The 14,571-nt window shown below is 39.9% G+C and overlaps 2 protein-coding genes across 7 annotated transcripts in view; one reads left to right on the top strand and one right to left on the bottom strand.

The window, feature by feature from the left end:
- Positions 1 to 14,571, bottom strand: part of LOC125105039 (ubiquitin-conjugating enzyme E2 E1) — an 82,464-nt gene that overhangs the window by 16,566 nt on the left and 51,327 nt on the right. The window lies entirely within an intron of this gene.
- The window catches only part of NKIRAS1 (NFKB inhibitor interacting Ras like 1), a 65,973-nt gene that overhangs the window by 49,149 nt on the left and 2,253 nt on the right, over positions 1 to 14,571 (top strand). Inside the window, exons 6-7 of one of the 6 annotated variants that reach the window (XM_047738012.1) lie at positions 405 to 446; positions 6,322 to 7,183. The exons of 1 other annotated variant lie outside the window; for it this stretch is intronic. In XM_047738012.1, coding sequence (XP_047593968.1) covers positions 405 to 446; positions 6,322 to 6,377 — 98 coding nt within the window. In that variant the 3' untranslated portion in view covers positions 6,378 to 7,183. Of the gene's footprint in view, positions 1 to 404; positions 1,925 to 6,288; positions 7,185 to 14,571 lie in introns of those variants that run through there. 4 more of the 6 variants (XM_047738002.1, XM_047738018.1, XM_047738027.1 and 1 more) reach the window with 4 other exon arrangements.

The following is a 14,571-nucleotide window of genomic DNA, read 5'->3' as shown; positions in this document are numbered from 1 at the left end:
TCCCAGCTTAATGAAAACCAAAGATGGTTTTGGGAAATAAGCATCAGTTCAACTGAGTAACAGTCCAGATGTTATGTTCTTAAATTGCAAAAAGAATAAGCAATACAATTTTCTTTCTTTTCTTTTCTTTTTTTTCTTTTTAAGAACTTTAAGTGGGGGGAAATGCTAAAAAGGAGGTGTAGAACGTGATACCTACTTTCCCAGCTCAGAAGTCTGTTTGGTCCACTCTACTCCATTCCATTCTAGTCCACAGTGCACTGGGAGGTCCAGCAAATCATTGGAATGAATGACCTCCACTGAAATGGAGGTCAACTCCTGCCTGAGGATACAATATCACCCACTGCTCAATGCTCTGTGAAGCTGAGGCCTCTGCAACCTCTTTGTTCCCTCCCTCTCCATTGCAGGATCTACAGCTCAGAACCACCAGGAAATCACAGGGTCAGAAGGTGAGGAGAACTATTTACTGCACTTGGAGAGTCATTGGCTTCCTTCTTGGCCCCAGAAGGCCAGGAGAGAAAGGCAAAGGCTGTTTACATTTGCAGAGGGCTGAGAGTGTGAATGAGGAAGGCTATGCCCTATGGGTCAAATACAGGGCTGCGTTTGGAGGGGAGAGTCTGCTCTGGCCTCTTGTTCACTGCTAAACCTCATCACCAAATCTCTGCCCTGCTGTCTACATATCTTCTTCTAGCTGAGGAGAGGAGACGACAGCTTTAACAAAACTCGGTGCTGCAGCAGCTGCTAAAGCAGCCCAAGTTGGAGCACCCACATGGGACATTTCACAGCCGACCAAGTCTAACAAATTTTCTCCTAGTGCTGGTAAGCAGACACATGTGACCTTCACCAGTGGCCACTGACCAGCTACCATTCTGGCTTGTAAACTAACACACACAGTGCATATGCTACCACATGCTAAAACCAGGTGCTTCCTAAAATAATTCTCATCATGTAATATTTAATAAGAAAGGAGTGCAGAGCATAACGCCCAAACAGAAAAGGGTCCTAACAAAAATGTCAGCTAGTAATTCCCAATTTTATATGAAAAACACTTGCAGAGAATTAACTGCTAAGGTTTATGTCTATTCAGGCTAAGTTTTATGGAAAACGCCAAAAGGCAAGAAAAGTTCTGAAAGAGAGGAGGCAGTTGTTCCAAGCCGAAGGTGAGGAGCTTGGCTGAGAGGTATGAAATGTGGCTAACAGCCCACATATATGATTGGAAAATAAGGTCAAAGAAGAGAAGGACATGAAAAATGAAATGAGAGGGGAAGTTTTAATTTCTTATTTTTTTCCCTCTTAAAAGGAAAAAAAAATAACCCCAATTTAAGTACTGGCCCAGAGGGAGAAGACAACTATCTCAGAACATATACACAAAGATGATAGACTGAACCCACGATACCAACTTTCACTCCTTCCCCAAACTCCGACAATATGACAGTAAAGATTTTTAAAGGCATAAACCTACAAAGATGGGAAGAAAAGGAAAGGGGATAATATTCACAGAAGTTTGGAAGTTAGGAGGCAAACTGGCAAGTGGTAAAGGATTCGACATGATATAGCCAAGAAGCTGAATCCTCAAGTGGCTGTGAAAAAAGCCAAAAATCAAGCCCAGGTAGACCACATAACCCTCCCTGAAGACTCAGGAATCTGTGGTGCCCGAGGAGGCTGAGAATGAGGCAGGGGAAGGTTTTAAAATAAGAACTGGTTAAAAGTGTGTATCAGTGGTCCAATTCCAAGACCCTGTATGACAGGTGGAATTCTGAGATGGGCAGCATGATGTCCTCCCGCTAATACACTCTGACCTCCTCCATGTGAGCATGTATGGACAGAAGCTGTGACTTGCTTCTCCCTAACAGAATAAGGCAAAGCTGACTGGACACCACTCTTGGATCAGGTTATGTTTTCTATAAATTGTTATTACATAAGACTCAGTCTTTTTTTTTTTTTTTTTAAGATTTTTATTTATTTATTTGACAGAGAGAGATCACAAGCAGGCAGAGAGGCAGGCAGAGAGAGAGGAGGAAGCAGGCTTCCTGCTGAGCAGAGAGCCCGATGCGGGGCTCGATCCCAGGACCCTGAGACCACGACCCGAGCCGAAGGCAGCGGCTTAACCCACTGAGCCACCCAGGCGCCCCCATAAGACTCAGTCTTAAGTGACAAGAGAAAGACTGTCCTGCAGGCCCTGAAGGAGCAAGCTGCTATGATGTCAACTGCCTGAAGAGAGGGCTAGAGAACTGCTGCTGTGGCCTCTGGGAGCAACTGACTTCAGTCCTATGGCTGCAAGGAAGTAAACTCTACGTCACAACTGCATAAGCTTGGAAGCAAACCCTGAGCAACAGATGAGCACACAGGCTAGCTAGCTGGTTCCTTGACTGTAGCCTAAAAAACCCTGAAAAGAGGTCTAAGCTGTGCCCCAACTCCTGACCCATGTGAACTGTACATACTAAAATGTATGTACTGTTTTGAACTGCTAAAGTTGTGGTAGTTTGTTACACAGTAATAGAAATCCTGCCTGACTGGGGTTTATTTTCTGGAGAGGTTTAAAACTGAGGGTCTCTGAACCAGGGGACATTAATATGGATGAGGGCAGAGGTGCTGTACTGACAATGAGCTTATGCATGGCCAACAATAAGATCCCCAGTTTTCTTTCTCAGCTCCCAGAACAAAGCTTGGCCTTTACCCTCCAGGCAGTCTCCTTTGGGGGATGTTAACAGCCTAGAGGAAAAGTCTCCCTAACTAAGTTAACAGATAACCAAGGAACATGGTTCTTCTCTAAAATGGCAAACAAAGATCAAAACAAACTAGAAGACAGTCAATTAGAGAAAACAGAATTTAGAAAGAAAAATTAAAAATAAATGAAATTACTAATATCCAGAGAGACAGAAGATACTACACTGATGAAACAAGGATATGGGTAAAACAAAACAGTATTCAGAAAAGAAAAAGGAGGGTAGGGGTCAGGTGCTGATAATGGGCAAAGGCAGTCAAACGGTACAAACTTCCAGTTATAAGATACTAAGTTCTGGAAATATATAGTATAGTTAACAATAAAGTATCATATACTTGAAAGGTGCTATCAGGTAGATCTTAAAAGTTCTTATCACAAGAAATAAAACTGAAACAATGGAGGTGATGGGTGTCAACTAAATTTACTGTGGTGAAGTCATTATGTAATATACACATATATCAAATCACTATGTTCTACACCCTATACTAACAGGATGTTTTAATTATATCTCAATAAAGTGGGGGCAGGGAGAAAAGAAAGAAGAGCTTTTAGAAACTAAAAATGAAAGCAAACAAACATACTTCAACATAATAAAGGCCACGTGTAACAAACCCACAGCTAACATTACTCAATGGTCAAAAACTGAAAGCTTTCCCTGTAAGATCAGAATAAGACGAGGATGTCTGCTTTCACCATTTTTATTCAACATAGTACTAAAAGTCCCAGCCACAGAAATCAGACAAGAAAAAGAAACAAAAGGCATCCAATTGATAAGAAGTAGTAAAATTGTTGACTATCTGCAGATGACATGATCCTATATACAGAAAACCCTAAGGACGCCACCAAAAAAACTATCAGAATAAATGAATCTAGTAAAGCTGCAGGATACAGACTATACTGCAATCTGTTGCATTTCTATACACTAATAATGAAGTAGCAGAAAAAGATCTTACGAAAAAGATCCCATTTAGAATTGCACCAAAAATCATAAACTATCTAGGAATAAATTTAACCAAGGAGGTGAAAGACCTACACTCTGAAAGATACTGATGAAAGAATCTGAAGATGATATAAACAGAAAAACAAACCATGCCCCTAGATTGGAGGAATATTGTTAAAATGTCCATACTACCCAAAGCAATCTACAGATTCGATGCAATCCCCACGAAAATACCAAGAGTATTGGGGCGCCTGGGTGGCTCAGTGGGTTAAAACCTCTGCCTTTGGCTCAGGTCCTCTGCTCAGCAGGGAGCCTGCTTCCTCCTCTCTCTCTGCCTGCCTCTCTGCCTACTTGCGATCGCTGTCAAATAAATAAAATCTTTTATTTAAAAAAAATACCAAGAGTATTTTTCACAGAACTAGAACAATCCATTCTAAAATTCATATGGAACCACAAAGACCGTGAACAGCCAAAGCAATTTTGAGAAAGAACAAAGCTGGAGGTATTACTGTCCCAGATTTCAAATTATACTTCAAAGTTATAGTAATAAAAACAGTACAGTACAGGGACAAAAACAGACATACAGATCAACGGAACAGAATAGAGAACCAGAATAAACCCACAATTTTATAGTGAATTAATCTACAACAAAGGAAGCAAGAATATACACAATGGGGAAAGGACAGTCTCTGCAACAAATGGTGTTGAGAAAACTGGACAGTTATATGCAAAAGAAGGAAACTAGACCACTTTCTACACCATGTACAAAAATAAACTCAAGATGGATTTAAGACTTAAATACAAGATCAGAAACCATAAAACTCCTAAAAGAAAACATAGCCAGTAATCTCTTGGACGTGGGCCTTGCCTCAGCAGCGTTTTTCTGGACAGGTCTCTTCTAGCAAAGGAAACAAAAGCAAAAATAAACCAGAGACAAACCAAAATACTAAGCTTCTGCAGAGGAAAGGAAACTATCGAAAATGAAAAGGCAACATGGATGGACTTAGAGGGGATTACACTAAATAAGTCAGACTGAGAAAGACAATGACATATGATTTTACTTATATGTGAAATCTCTAAAAACAAAGCAAACAAATGAACAAACAAAAACCAGAAACAGACTCCTAGATACGGGGGAGGGGGGGACCTTAACAACTGATAGCTGCCAGAAAGAATGGTAGTGGAGGATGTGCAAAATAAGCAAAGGGGATTAAAAGGTACAAACTTCCAGTTATAAAACAAGTAAGTCACAGGGGTAAAAATGCAGCAAAAGGAATATATTCAGTAATATTTTATTATCCTTGTATGGTGACAAATGGTAACTACACCTACAATGGTGAGCACTGCATAATATATAGAATTGTGGAATCACCATGTTCTACACCTGCAGTTGACATAACATGGTGTCAATAATACCTCAATTAAACACATACACACAATGAACCAAAAAATTTTCAAAAATATAATGAAGGGTAAAGTTATAATCTCCCAAAAAAGGAAGAAAGAAGGTTAAAAAAAAGAGAGAGAAAACATACAACTTTTTTTGGTACACATGTGTCTTCTGCAGGAATGTAGTTGGAAATGGAAAGACTAAATGAGAATAAATCAGAGGACCTTAAATGCCTACCAAACCATTTAGATTTTAACAGCTTTGCACCTACAGGAGTGAAGTGAAAAAACAGTCACTGTTTTAAGAAGTAGAAAACTCTAAATACTGAAAACATCAACCTATTCAGAAATAGGAAGCTACAAATTCAATCTTCAATGAATGAAGCAGAGAGCCTAATTAGGAGACTACAGAAATCTAACAACCTGGATTAGTGCAGTGACAGTGAGAACAAAATTATCTGGGGGGAAATCCTAAGTACTTCACTGTGACAATCCCTAAGAGCTATCAATAAACCAAATCCTCTGACTGTATCTATACATACATGCCTACATCCAATTCCCACTGAACAGCAAGAAACCGCAAGAGTCCTGCAGGGCCTGCCCAGCCTCCTGGCGGCGCTGCTAACCAGCAATCCCACACACTTCCATGCAGCACTTACTTAAGTCATCATTTGCTAAAGAAACAAAATTTGAGTTTATGTGTACGATCCTGCATGTTCAATACGGTATTAACATTTCAGAAAACTCTCAAACCATGTATCCTGATTTTAGTTCAGAAAATATTTATCATTAGTTATATGCTTAACTGATACTTGCTTGCTGTTATATGTAGTTAAAAAATACAGCATACATGCTATTTTAGATACCGTCTAGGTTTCTTACAAAAAGTTAAAAAAATACCAGGTTTAATATTCTTTTAAAAACACCCTTTAAATGGCTTTATGGCTTTATTGAAATCGGATTTATGCCTTACAGCAAATAAAGATGGAAGTATTTTGGAAGGAAACACATCTCATCAGTATATCTGGCAACTTGGTTGGGTTGTGTTTCTTTTAAAAAGAACCAGGGCTCACAGTTTATAAAGACTCACGAACAGGCACACTCAACACCACATAAGCAGGAGGTAAAAAGGAATTCCAACATAAACTCAGGCTAGCCTCTAAAATCCAGCGGATTTTTAACCACTGATGATACCTCTAGCAGAATTTAGTTAACCGAAAGCATTGTCCATATTTAGCCATTTCAGTGTTTCGTGAACGCGCGCTTACAGTAACAATGAGCGCCACAGAGAGCCACGGGGAGGCACACCAACTAAGACACTGCTGAAGCGATAAGACAAAATCCGAGCAGTCAAGAGTTGTTTCGCAAGACAGCAAAGTTTGCGAGGTGCCCTCAACAGCCTGGGAGGAGGAGCAGCTGCAACAGCAGTCCCAACCCCACAGAAACCTTGGATCACAGGACAGAACGTTTGTTCGTCTGTATCCAGCCGCAGTGAGAGCGCTCCGCAGCCAGGAGCAGACAGCTGCTGGAGCAGGCAGGCTGACAAAGGAATGAGCCTCTGAGCTCCAGTCTGGTAGAGCAAAATGCCTTTGTCCTTCAGCAATAATCACGTCCAGAGACCCTTACACATTCGCTTCGTGCAAAATGTACATACAGCACGGTTCTGGAGAAGAGCTGCCTCCTCAAAGGGAAGGAAAGGAACATTTCAGTGGCTCTGGCGGTTGGGGCTGCTAGACATGGAACTGAGATTGTAAGATAAATTTTAATGTGTTTTATGATAATACAATAAACCAATTAAAAAGTATCCATTTAGACCGTAATTGTTCAGTATTATGCTATGGAGAAAATTCTTACAAGAGTCACAAAAATGTCTGCTGTCTATTCTCATAAAACTCCAGCTAAGAGGAGGGTCAACGACAAATTATTAAAACACAAAGTAGACTATTAGAAGATGGATAAAAGGGAATGGAGTAAATGTGAACTCAAGTGCAGGTGGCTTAGAAATGGGCCAATATAAACACACAGGCAATTCTCTTTCCTTCCCTCTCACACATGCGTGGCTTTCCACCATAACAGCTCCCGTTCTTTCGCTTGTGAGGTGAAGTGGGAAAAAAGAGGACAAGTATTTAGAACAAATTTCCCAAAATGAACGGTCTTAGTGATGTAGGTCAGTGATTCTTACACACATTTTTAAGACAAACTTTTCATCAAAAGGTAAAGAATAAAGGGAAAAGGATAAAGTATTTGTTTTTCATAAATTTTATTTAAAATAAAGTTCTGTCCATTCTGATATCCAGTTCTTCCTATTTTGTGATAAAATTATCTTCCATTTTGTGAAATGTTGATGACAGTAGATGGTAATTTTGTTTTCAATGTCCTTGCAAGACAAAATAGAATTAGCAACCATATATCAGCCCCTTGTGAGTTGAAATTTCAAATTTAGTACCGTAGTAACAGCTTTTGCCTGTAACCCTAGGTGGTTGGTATCTGTCATAGCAATTTTTTTTTTTTAAGATTTTATTTACTTGAAAGAGAAAGTGCACAAACAGGGGGAGTGGTAGACAGGGAGAGGGAGAAGCAGACTCCCCGACGAGCAGGGAACCCCATGTAGGGCTCGATCCCAGGATCCTGGGATCATGACCAGAGCCAAAGACACCCAATTGACTGAGCCACCCAGGCGCCCCTGCCATTGCAATTTAAACAGCAAAAAGGACTGGTCCCAAGCCTGGGCCTCAACTAGCCCAGCACCTTTCAAGTGTCCTCAGGATCCCAGCTCTCCAGCAGGCCTAGGTTAAGGCCACCGCCTGCCACCCCCTCTCTAGCCCAGTGGCACCTCTATCACTCAGACTCCTCCCCAAGAACCGCACACACAATAGCAGCCACTTCCATGTGCACAGAAGGTTCACAAATAACTCCCAAATCACAAGGAAGTCCTGCCTGTCAGCAGGCTGATACACACTGATTAGAGTCCCTCAAGTGGCAGGTTAAGTGAAACCTCTTTGTGCCAAAACTATTTCCTAAATAAATTTGCTGTTATTCTGTCTAGGCTGGTATACATCTTTAGTTTGACAGGCAACCAAAAAGATATAGGCTTTGGAAAGAACATCCTAAAGCACTAAATGTGTTATTTTATTTTAAGGACTTCTCACTTATCTTGGTATCCCTTGCTCCCTCAAACTTCGATTCTCTCACATGAAAATTCCTATCTTCAATTCCCTATTTCTTCTTTTCCCTCTTCATTTCAGAAGTATATGTGCATCTTTCCAAGACAAACATGTGGTCTATCAAATTCCTCTTCCTTTATCACTGAATCCAGCACTTCATTACAAAAAGTTCAAACTTTTCCATGCAAAAAGAGAAACACAACTAAATAAAGCCTACTCCTAAGTATACTCCTAAATACCCCTTACCCCCCACCCTCCCTTCAAGCTACGGGTCTAGCTTTCCCTGGCCCTTTAGTGGCAACTTCCTGCTTCCACCTATGCATACCCTTCCACCTAAGATTCAGTCCTGCTTTACCTCAATATTCCAGTCAACTGTTCTCTTAAATGTACCAATGACCTTCCAATCTCAAAATCAAACAGCATTTCTGACTTTCTTCATCAGCTTTTTGGTCAAGAACTTATCAACCCTGCCTTCTTGAAAACTTTCTTGCCAATCATGACATTAGTTTTCTGATTCTCAGGTTAATTCTCTTACCTCTGATCTCCCCTCTCCCCTTTCTAAAGCCTTTCCCTGTTAATCTGTCAAAGCACAGGGGCAAACCCCAAGGAGCTCCCCTTGCAATGTTATGAAGAGTGATGCATTTCATTGGAGGGTTTGGAGGTCCAGAGTGGACTTAATGGGCATTCATGGAAGGAGAAAGCAGAAGACAAAATCAGAATCTGATACAAATTCAGTAACTCTTAGCATTGACTTAACAGATATTGGGCCTCAACAACACACTAGAAAAATAATGTCTACTACAAAGCAATGACTTTCAAACCATACTCCAGATGGGGGAAGAAAGTTTTGATGTTTTAAATGCTTAATTTCCCTGAAATCTGTTTTAAGAAAGGGTTACAGTGCTTTCAAAAACCTTTAAAAGGGGCGCCTGGGTGGCTCAGTGGGTTAAGCTGCTGCCTTCGGCTCAGGTCATGATCTCAGGGTCCTGGGATCGAGGCCCGAATCAGGCTCTCTGCTCAGCAGGGAGCCTGCTTCCCTCTCTCTCTCTCTCTCTCTCTGCCTGCCTCTCTCTCTACTTGTGATCTCTCTCTGTCAAATAAATAAATAAAATCTTTAAAAAAAAAAAAAACCTTTAAAAGTACACTTCATAGTAAGATACAACTAAACACACAAGGAACTTGAAAATAAGAACAGCATACAAATTCCAATTCAACCCTCAGTTTCTTATCTGGCAAGTGTGGCCAATGATACCCTCCTACATACCACCTCACTGAACTAAACTGAGAAAAAGTAAAGGAAGTACTATAAAGTGGCTTTGAACCCTACAGCACTATTTAAACCTACACAAATTATTTTAAAAGCAGTAAGTACTAAAATTTCCATAGAAATAATGACTACTTGAGTATTAATAATGGCTGTCACAAAAATCTAAAGCTACATTTTGGCTTTCCAATAATCAACTTAATCTTTTCATTTTAAAGGTCAAAATTAATATGGTAAAATTCCACATAGCTAACGAAAGTATTATACTGAAACCAAATAATACAAACGTTAACATATTATTAAGGTACGTACTGATTAAATAAAATTTAAAAACATACACTTGCAAGAATGGTGGAAATGCTTCCTAAAGACTGCAAACGTTGGGGTGCCTGAGTGGCTCAGTGGGTTAAAGCCTCTGCCTTCGGCTCAGGTCATGATCCCAGGGTCCTGGCATCTAGCCCCACACGGGCTCTCTGCTCAGCAGAGGGGCTGCTTCCCCCTTCCCCTCTGCCTGCCTCTCTGCCTACTTGTGATCTGTCAAATAAATAAAATCTTTAAAAAAAAGAGAAAGAGACATTTTAGAGACCTACCTTTTTAAACCCAAAGATTGCTTTAAGCATGTTTTTTAATTTCACCACTACACAGTGAACTCTGTATTTCTACATTAGATACATACCTGAAATAATTATTCTGTGCATCTTTAAGTTGAAAAAATATTCCTCATTTTTAATTTCAAAACTATAATCTCACAAATTACTCTAAAGTAATAAAAAATTATACCTGAAATTATAAATAAAAATATATAAAAATTTATAGCTGAAAATTCTAAGATTTCAGAGAACAACCTGCTCTCATAATTAAATGTGAAGCCTCTATCGTACATTTAACTCTCCCATAAAATACTATCAAGAAGTTGGTCAAATCCATATATTCATTAAAAGCAGACATTTAAGGATTAAGTCCTCACTAATTCTCATTTAACCATAGGATTTAAATTCAGTATTCCACGAAAGCTGTATCACGACCCTAGGTATTTAACAGAAACTCCTAGCTTTTGTAAAGGCCAAAGGTGCGGCTTCCTCCCACAACACACACATAAAAATTATTATTCCTTTACTATCTACTAAGGAAACAGATCCTAATTTAAATTCCTACATATAGACCTTTTTTTGAAAAGACTAATAGCTAATTAGTTAGGACCTATTCAGTTACAAGCGAAGATACCTAACTTAAATGACCCTGAGCCAAAAGAATTTATTGGCCCACATAATTTAAAACACCAAGGGAGGGAGGGAGCACCTGTGTGGCTCAGTCAGGTGGGCATCTGCCCTTGGCTCATGTCATGGTCCCCGAGTCCAGGATTGAGCCCTGCATCAGGCTCCCTGCTCAACAGGGAATCTGCTTCTCCCTCTACTCGTGCGCACACACACACACTCTCTCTCTCTCTAATAAATAAAAATAAATAAAACACCAAGGGAGGGCCCAAAAGGATACAGTCATTAAGAGCTCATGACCTCAACTATGTTTTCAGACAGGCTCTCCACACGTGGCAGCTTGGAAAAGTAGACATCAGAAGTTTAAGACTCACATCCAACTCACAGCTACCTCAAGAAAAGGGATAACCTTTTTTTTTTTTTTTAAAGATTTTTATTTATTTATTTGACAGAGAGAGATCACAAGCAGATGGAGAGGCAGGCAGAGAGAGAGAGAGGGAAGCAGGCTCCCTGCTGAGCAGAGAGCCCTATGTGGGCCTCGATCCCAGGACCCTGAGATCATGACCCGAGCCGAAGGCAGCGGCTTAACCCACTGAGCCACCCAGGCGCCCGGGATAACCTTTTTTAAAGAGCCCTCCCCAATACTTTTGCCACAGCTCGTATCAGTTCAGATTAGGTCACATACCCCACTCTGAAATAATCACTGTTCTTAGAAGAATGCAGAGCTCTGGTGGGCTGGCTTGAGTCATGTACCACTCCTGGGGTTGAAGAAAGACTCTTGATGGAATGAAAAGGGTTATTATAAAATGAGGGATGGTGGTACCCTAAAGGAATGTTAGATGAACAAATAACATCTATGTCAGTCATGAGGGTATGCTCCCCCAAAATACCACTAGGGTGTTTTGAGGAGCAGTGGCAGACTATCAAATGCAAAAATTATACAGGGGCGCCTGGGTGGCTCAGTGGTTTAAGCCTCTGCCTTAGGCTCGGGTCATGGTCTCAGGGTCCTGGGATCGAGCCCCGCATCGGGCTCTCCACTCTGCAGGGAGCCTGCCTTCCCCTCTCTCTCTGCCTGTCTCTCTGCCTACTTGTGATCTCTGTCAAATAAATAAATAAAATCTTTAAAAAAAAATTGTACAAAGCAGGGCTTTTGGATTACATGTAGTTATTCTCACCAATTTACTCATTTTCAAAAAACAAGTAATTAGTGACAAATGCCTCCTTTTTCCTGCCAACTTTCCTAAATGTATTTAATCTTAAAAGCTGAATTATGAAGACAAATGTATAACAAACTAAAACTTAATAGTTAAAACCGTAAGGGCACCTGGGTGGCTCAGTGGGTTAAAGCCTCTGCCTTTGGCTCAGGTCATGATCCCAGGGTCTTGGGATCAAGCCCTGCATCGGGCTCTCTGCTCAGCGGGGAGCCTGCTTCTCCCTCTCCGCCTACTTGTGATCTCTGATGTCAAGATTTTAAATAAAATCTTTAAATAAAATCTGAAGATTTTAAATAAAATCTTTTAAAAAAAAAAGTTAAAACCACACTTTCTTTCAAGAAGAAAGCATAGGAGAAAATCTTTATAATCCTGGGGCAGGCAAAGAATTCCTAGAACACAAAAAGTATGACTTATACAAGAAAAAAAAAAAAAACAACAAACTGGACTTAGAAAAATTTAAAAGTTTGGCTCTTAAAAAGACACTAGTGAAAAACCGACACCTAACATCATACTTAATGGTGAAAGACTGAGTGCTTTTGCTCAAGATCAAGACAAACACATCCACTGTCACTATTCAATACTGTACTAGAAATTCTAGCCAGTGCAATTAGGTAAGAAAAAGAAAACTATCTCTATTTATAGATAACATGATCTTGTACAGAGAAAATCCTAAGGAATCTACTAAAAAGCTATTAGACTAATAGACAAGCTAAGTAAGGCTGTAGGGTACAAAAATCAATATACAAAAGTTGACTGTATTTCTATATTGTTTACCAATGAATAATGGCAAATAAAAATTTTAAAGATTTTATTAATTTATTCGACAGAGACACAGCAAGAGAGGGAACACAAGCAGGGGGAGTGGGAGAGGGAGAAGCAGGCCTCCCCCAGAGTAGGAAGCTGATGTGGGGCTCAATCCCAGAACCCTAGGATCATGACCTGAGCCAAAGGCAGACACTTAACAACTGAGCCACCCAGGGGCCCCTAAAATAAAAAATTTTAATTCTATTTATAATACCATCAAAAAGAATAAATTTAGGGGCACCTGGGTGGCTCAGTGGGTTAAGCCTCTGCCTTAGGCTCGGGTCATGGTCTCAGGGTCCTGGGATCGAGCCCTGCTCATCGGGCTCTCTGCTCAGCAGGGAGCCTGCTTCCCCCCTCCCTCTGCCTGCCTCTCTGCCTACTTGTGATCCTCTCTCTCTCTCTCTCTCTCTGTCAAATAAATAAATAAATAAATAAAATCCTTATAAAAAAGAATAAACTTAATAGAAGTAAAAAATATATATACTGGAAACTACAAAACATTACTGCCAAGAAATTAAGTAAGACCTAAATAAATTGAGATGACATCTTATGTCGACAGATGGAAATCTAGCATTAAGAGAGAAATAGTTCCCGAATTATTCTACAGATTCAATGCAATCCCTATAAAAATTCCAGCTAGATTTTTTTTTTTTTACAGAAATTGATGAACAGATGCTAAAATTGATATGAAAATGCAAGGGATCCAGAATTGCCAAAATAATCTCAATAAAGAATAAGGTTAAACCCTCACATCTCTCAATTTCAAAACTTACTACAAAGCTACAGACATTATGGCAGTATGGTACTGGCCACAGGCTAGACATAGAGGTCAGCAGGACAGAACTGGGAGTCTAGAAATAAACCCTCACATTCAGGGTAAACTGATTTTTGACAAGGCTGCCAAGACAACTCAACGGGGAAAGAATAGTCTTTTTACCAAATGGTGCTGGGAAAATGGGATAGCCACATGCTAAAGAATGAAGCTGGACCTCTTCCTCACACCATACATAAAAAATTAATTTGGTGCACAGACTTAAATCTAAGAACTAAACTATAAAATTCTTAGAAGAAAACAAAGAAGCAAATATTTGTGACCCTGGGTTAGATAATGGTGTCTCAGCTACAACTCCAAAAGCACATACAAAAGAAAAAATAGATAAATTGGACTTCATTAAAAATCACAAACTTTGGACTGCAAACAACACCACCAAGAAAATGAAAAGACAACCCACAAAATGGAATAAAATATTTGCAAATCATGTATCTGATAAGGAACTTTTATACGGAATATAAAGAACTCTTAAATCTCAGTCATAAAACGACAAAGCAAATTTTCAAAGGGGCAAAGGAAATTTTCCCCCAAGAAGATATATAATGGCTAATAAGCACTTTTAAAAAAAAAGGCTTAACATCATTAGCTATTAGAAAAATGCAAATAGGGGCGCCTGGGTGGCTCAGTGGGTTAAGCCGCTGCCTTCGGCTCAGGTCATGATCCCAGGTCCTGGGTTCGAGCCCCGCATCGGGCTTTCTGCTCAGCAGGGAGCCTGCTTCCTCCTCTCTCTCTGCCTGCCTCTCTGCCTACTTGTGATTTCTCTCTGTCAAATAAATAAATAAAATCTTTATAAAAAAAAAAATGCAAATAAAAGCTACAATGAGATACCACTTTGCACCTACTAGCTGGCTATAATAAAATACAGATAATAAGTATTGGCTAGATGGAAATCTAAAATAGTATACCCACTATGAAAAACAATTCTGCCATTTCCCAAAATGTTAATACAGTCCTCCCCTTTTGGCCTTCCATTTAAATCCTTCCCCCATCTCCTAATGTCTATAAAATTTTCCCTGACTACACTTTTA

Source organism: Lutra lutra, chromosome 1 (genome assembly GCF_902655055.1).
Source record: "Lutra lutra chromosome 1, mLutLut1.2, whole genome shotgun sequence".
Lineage (NCBI taxonomy): Eukaryota > Metazoa > Chordata > Mammalia > Carnivora > Mustelidae > Lutra > Lutra lutra.
This window is presented reverse-complemented; position numbering and strand designations above follow the sequence as displayed.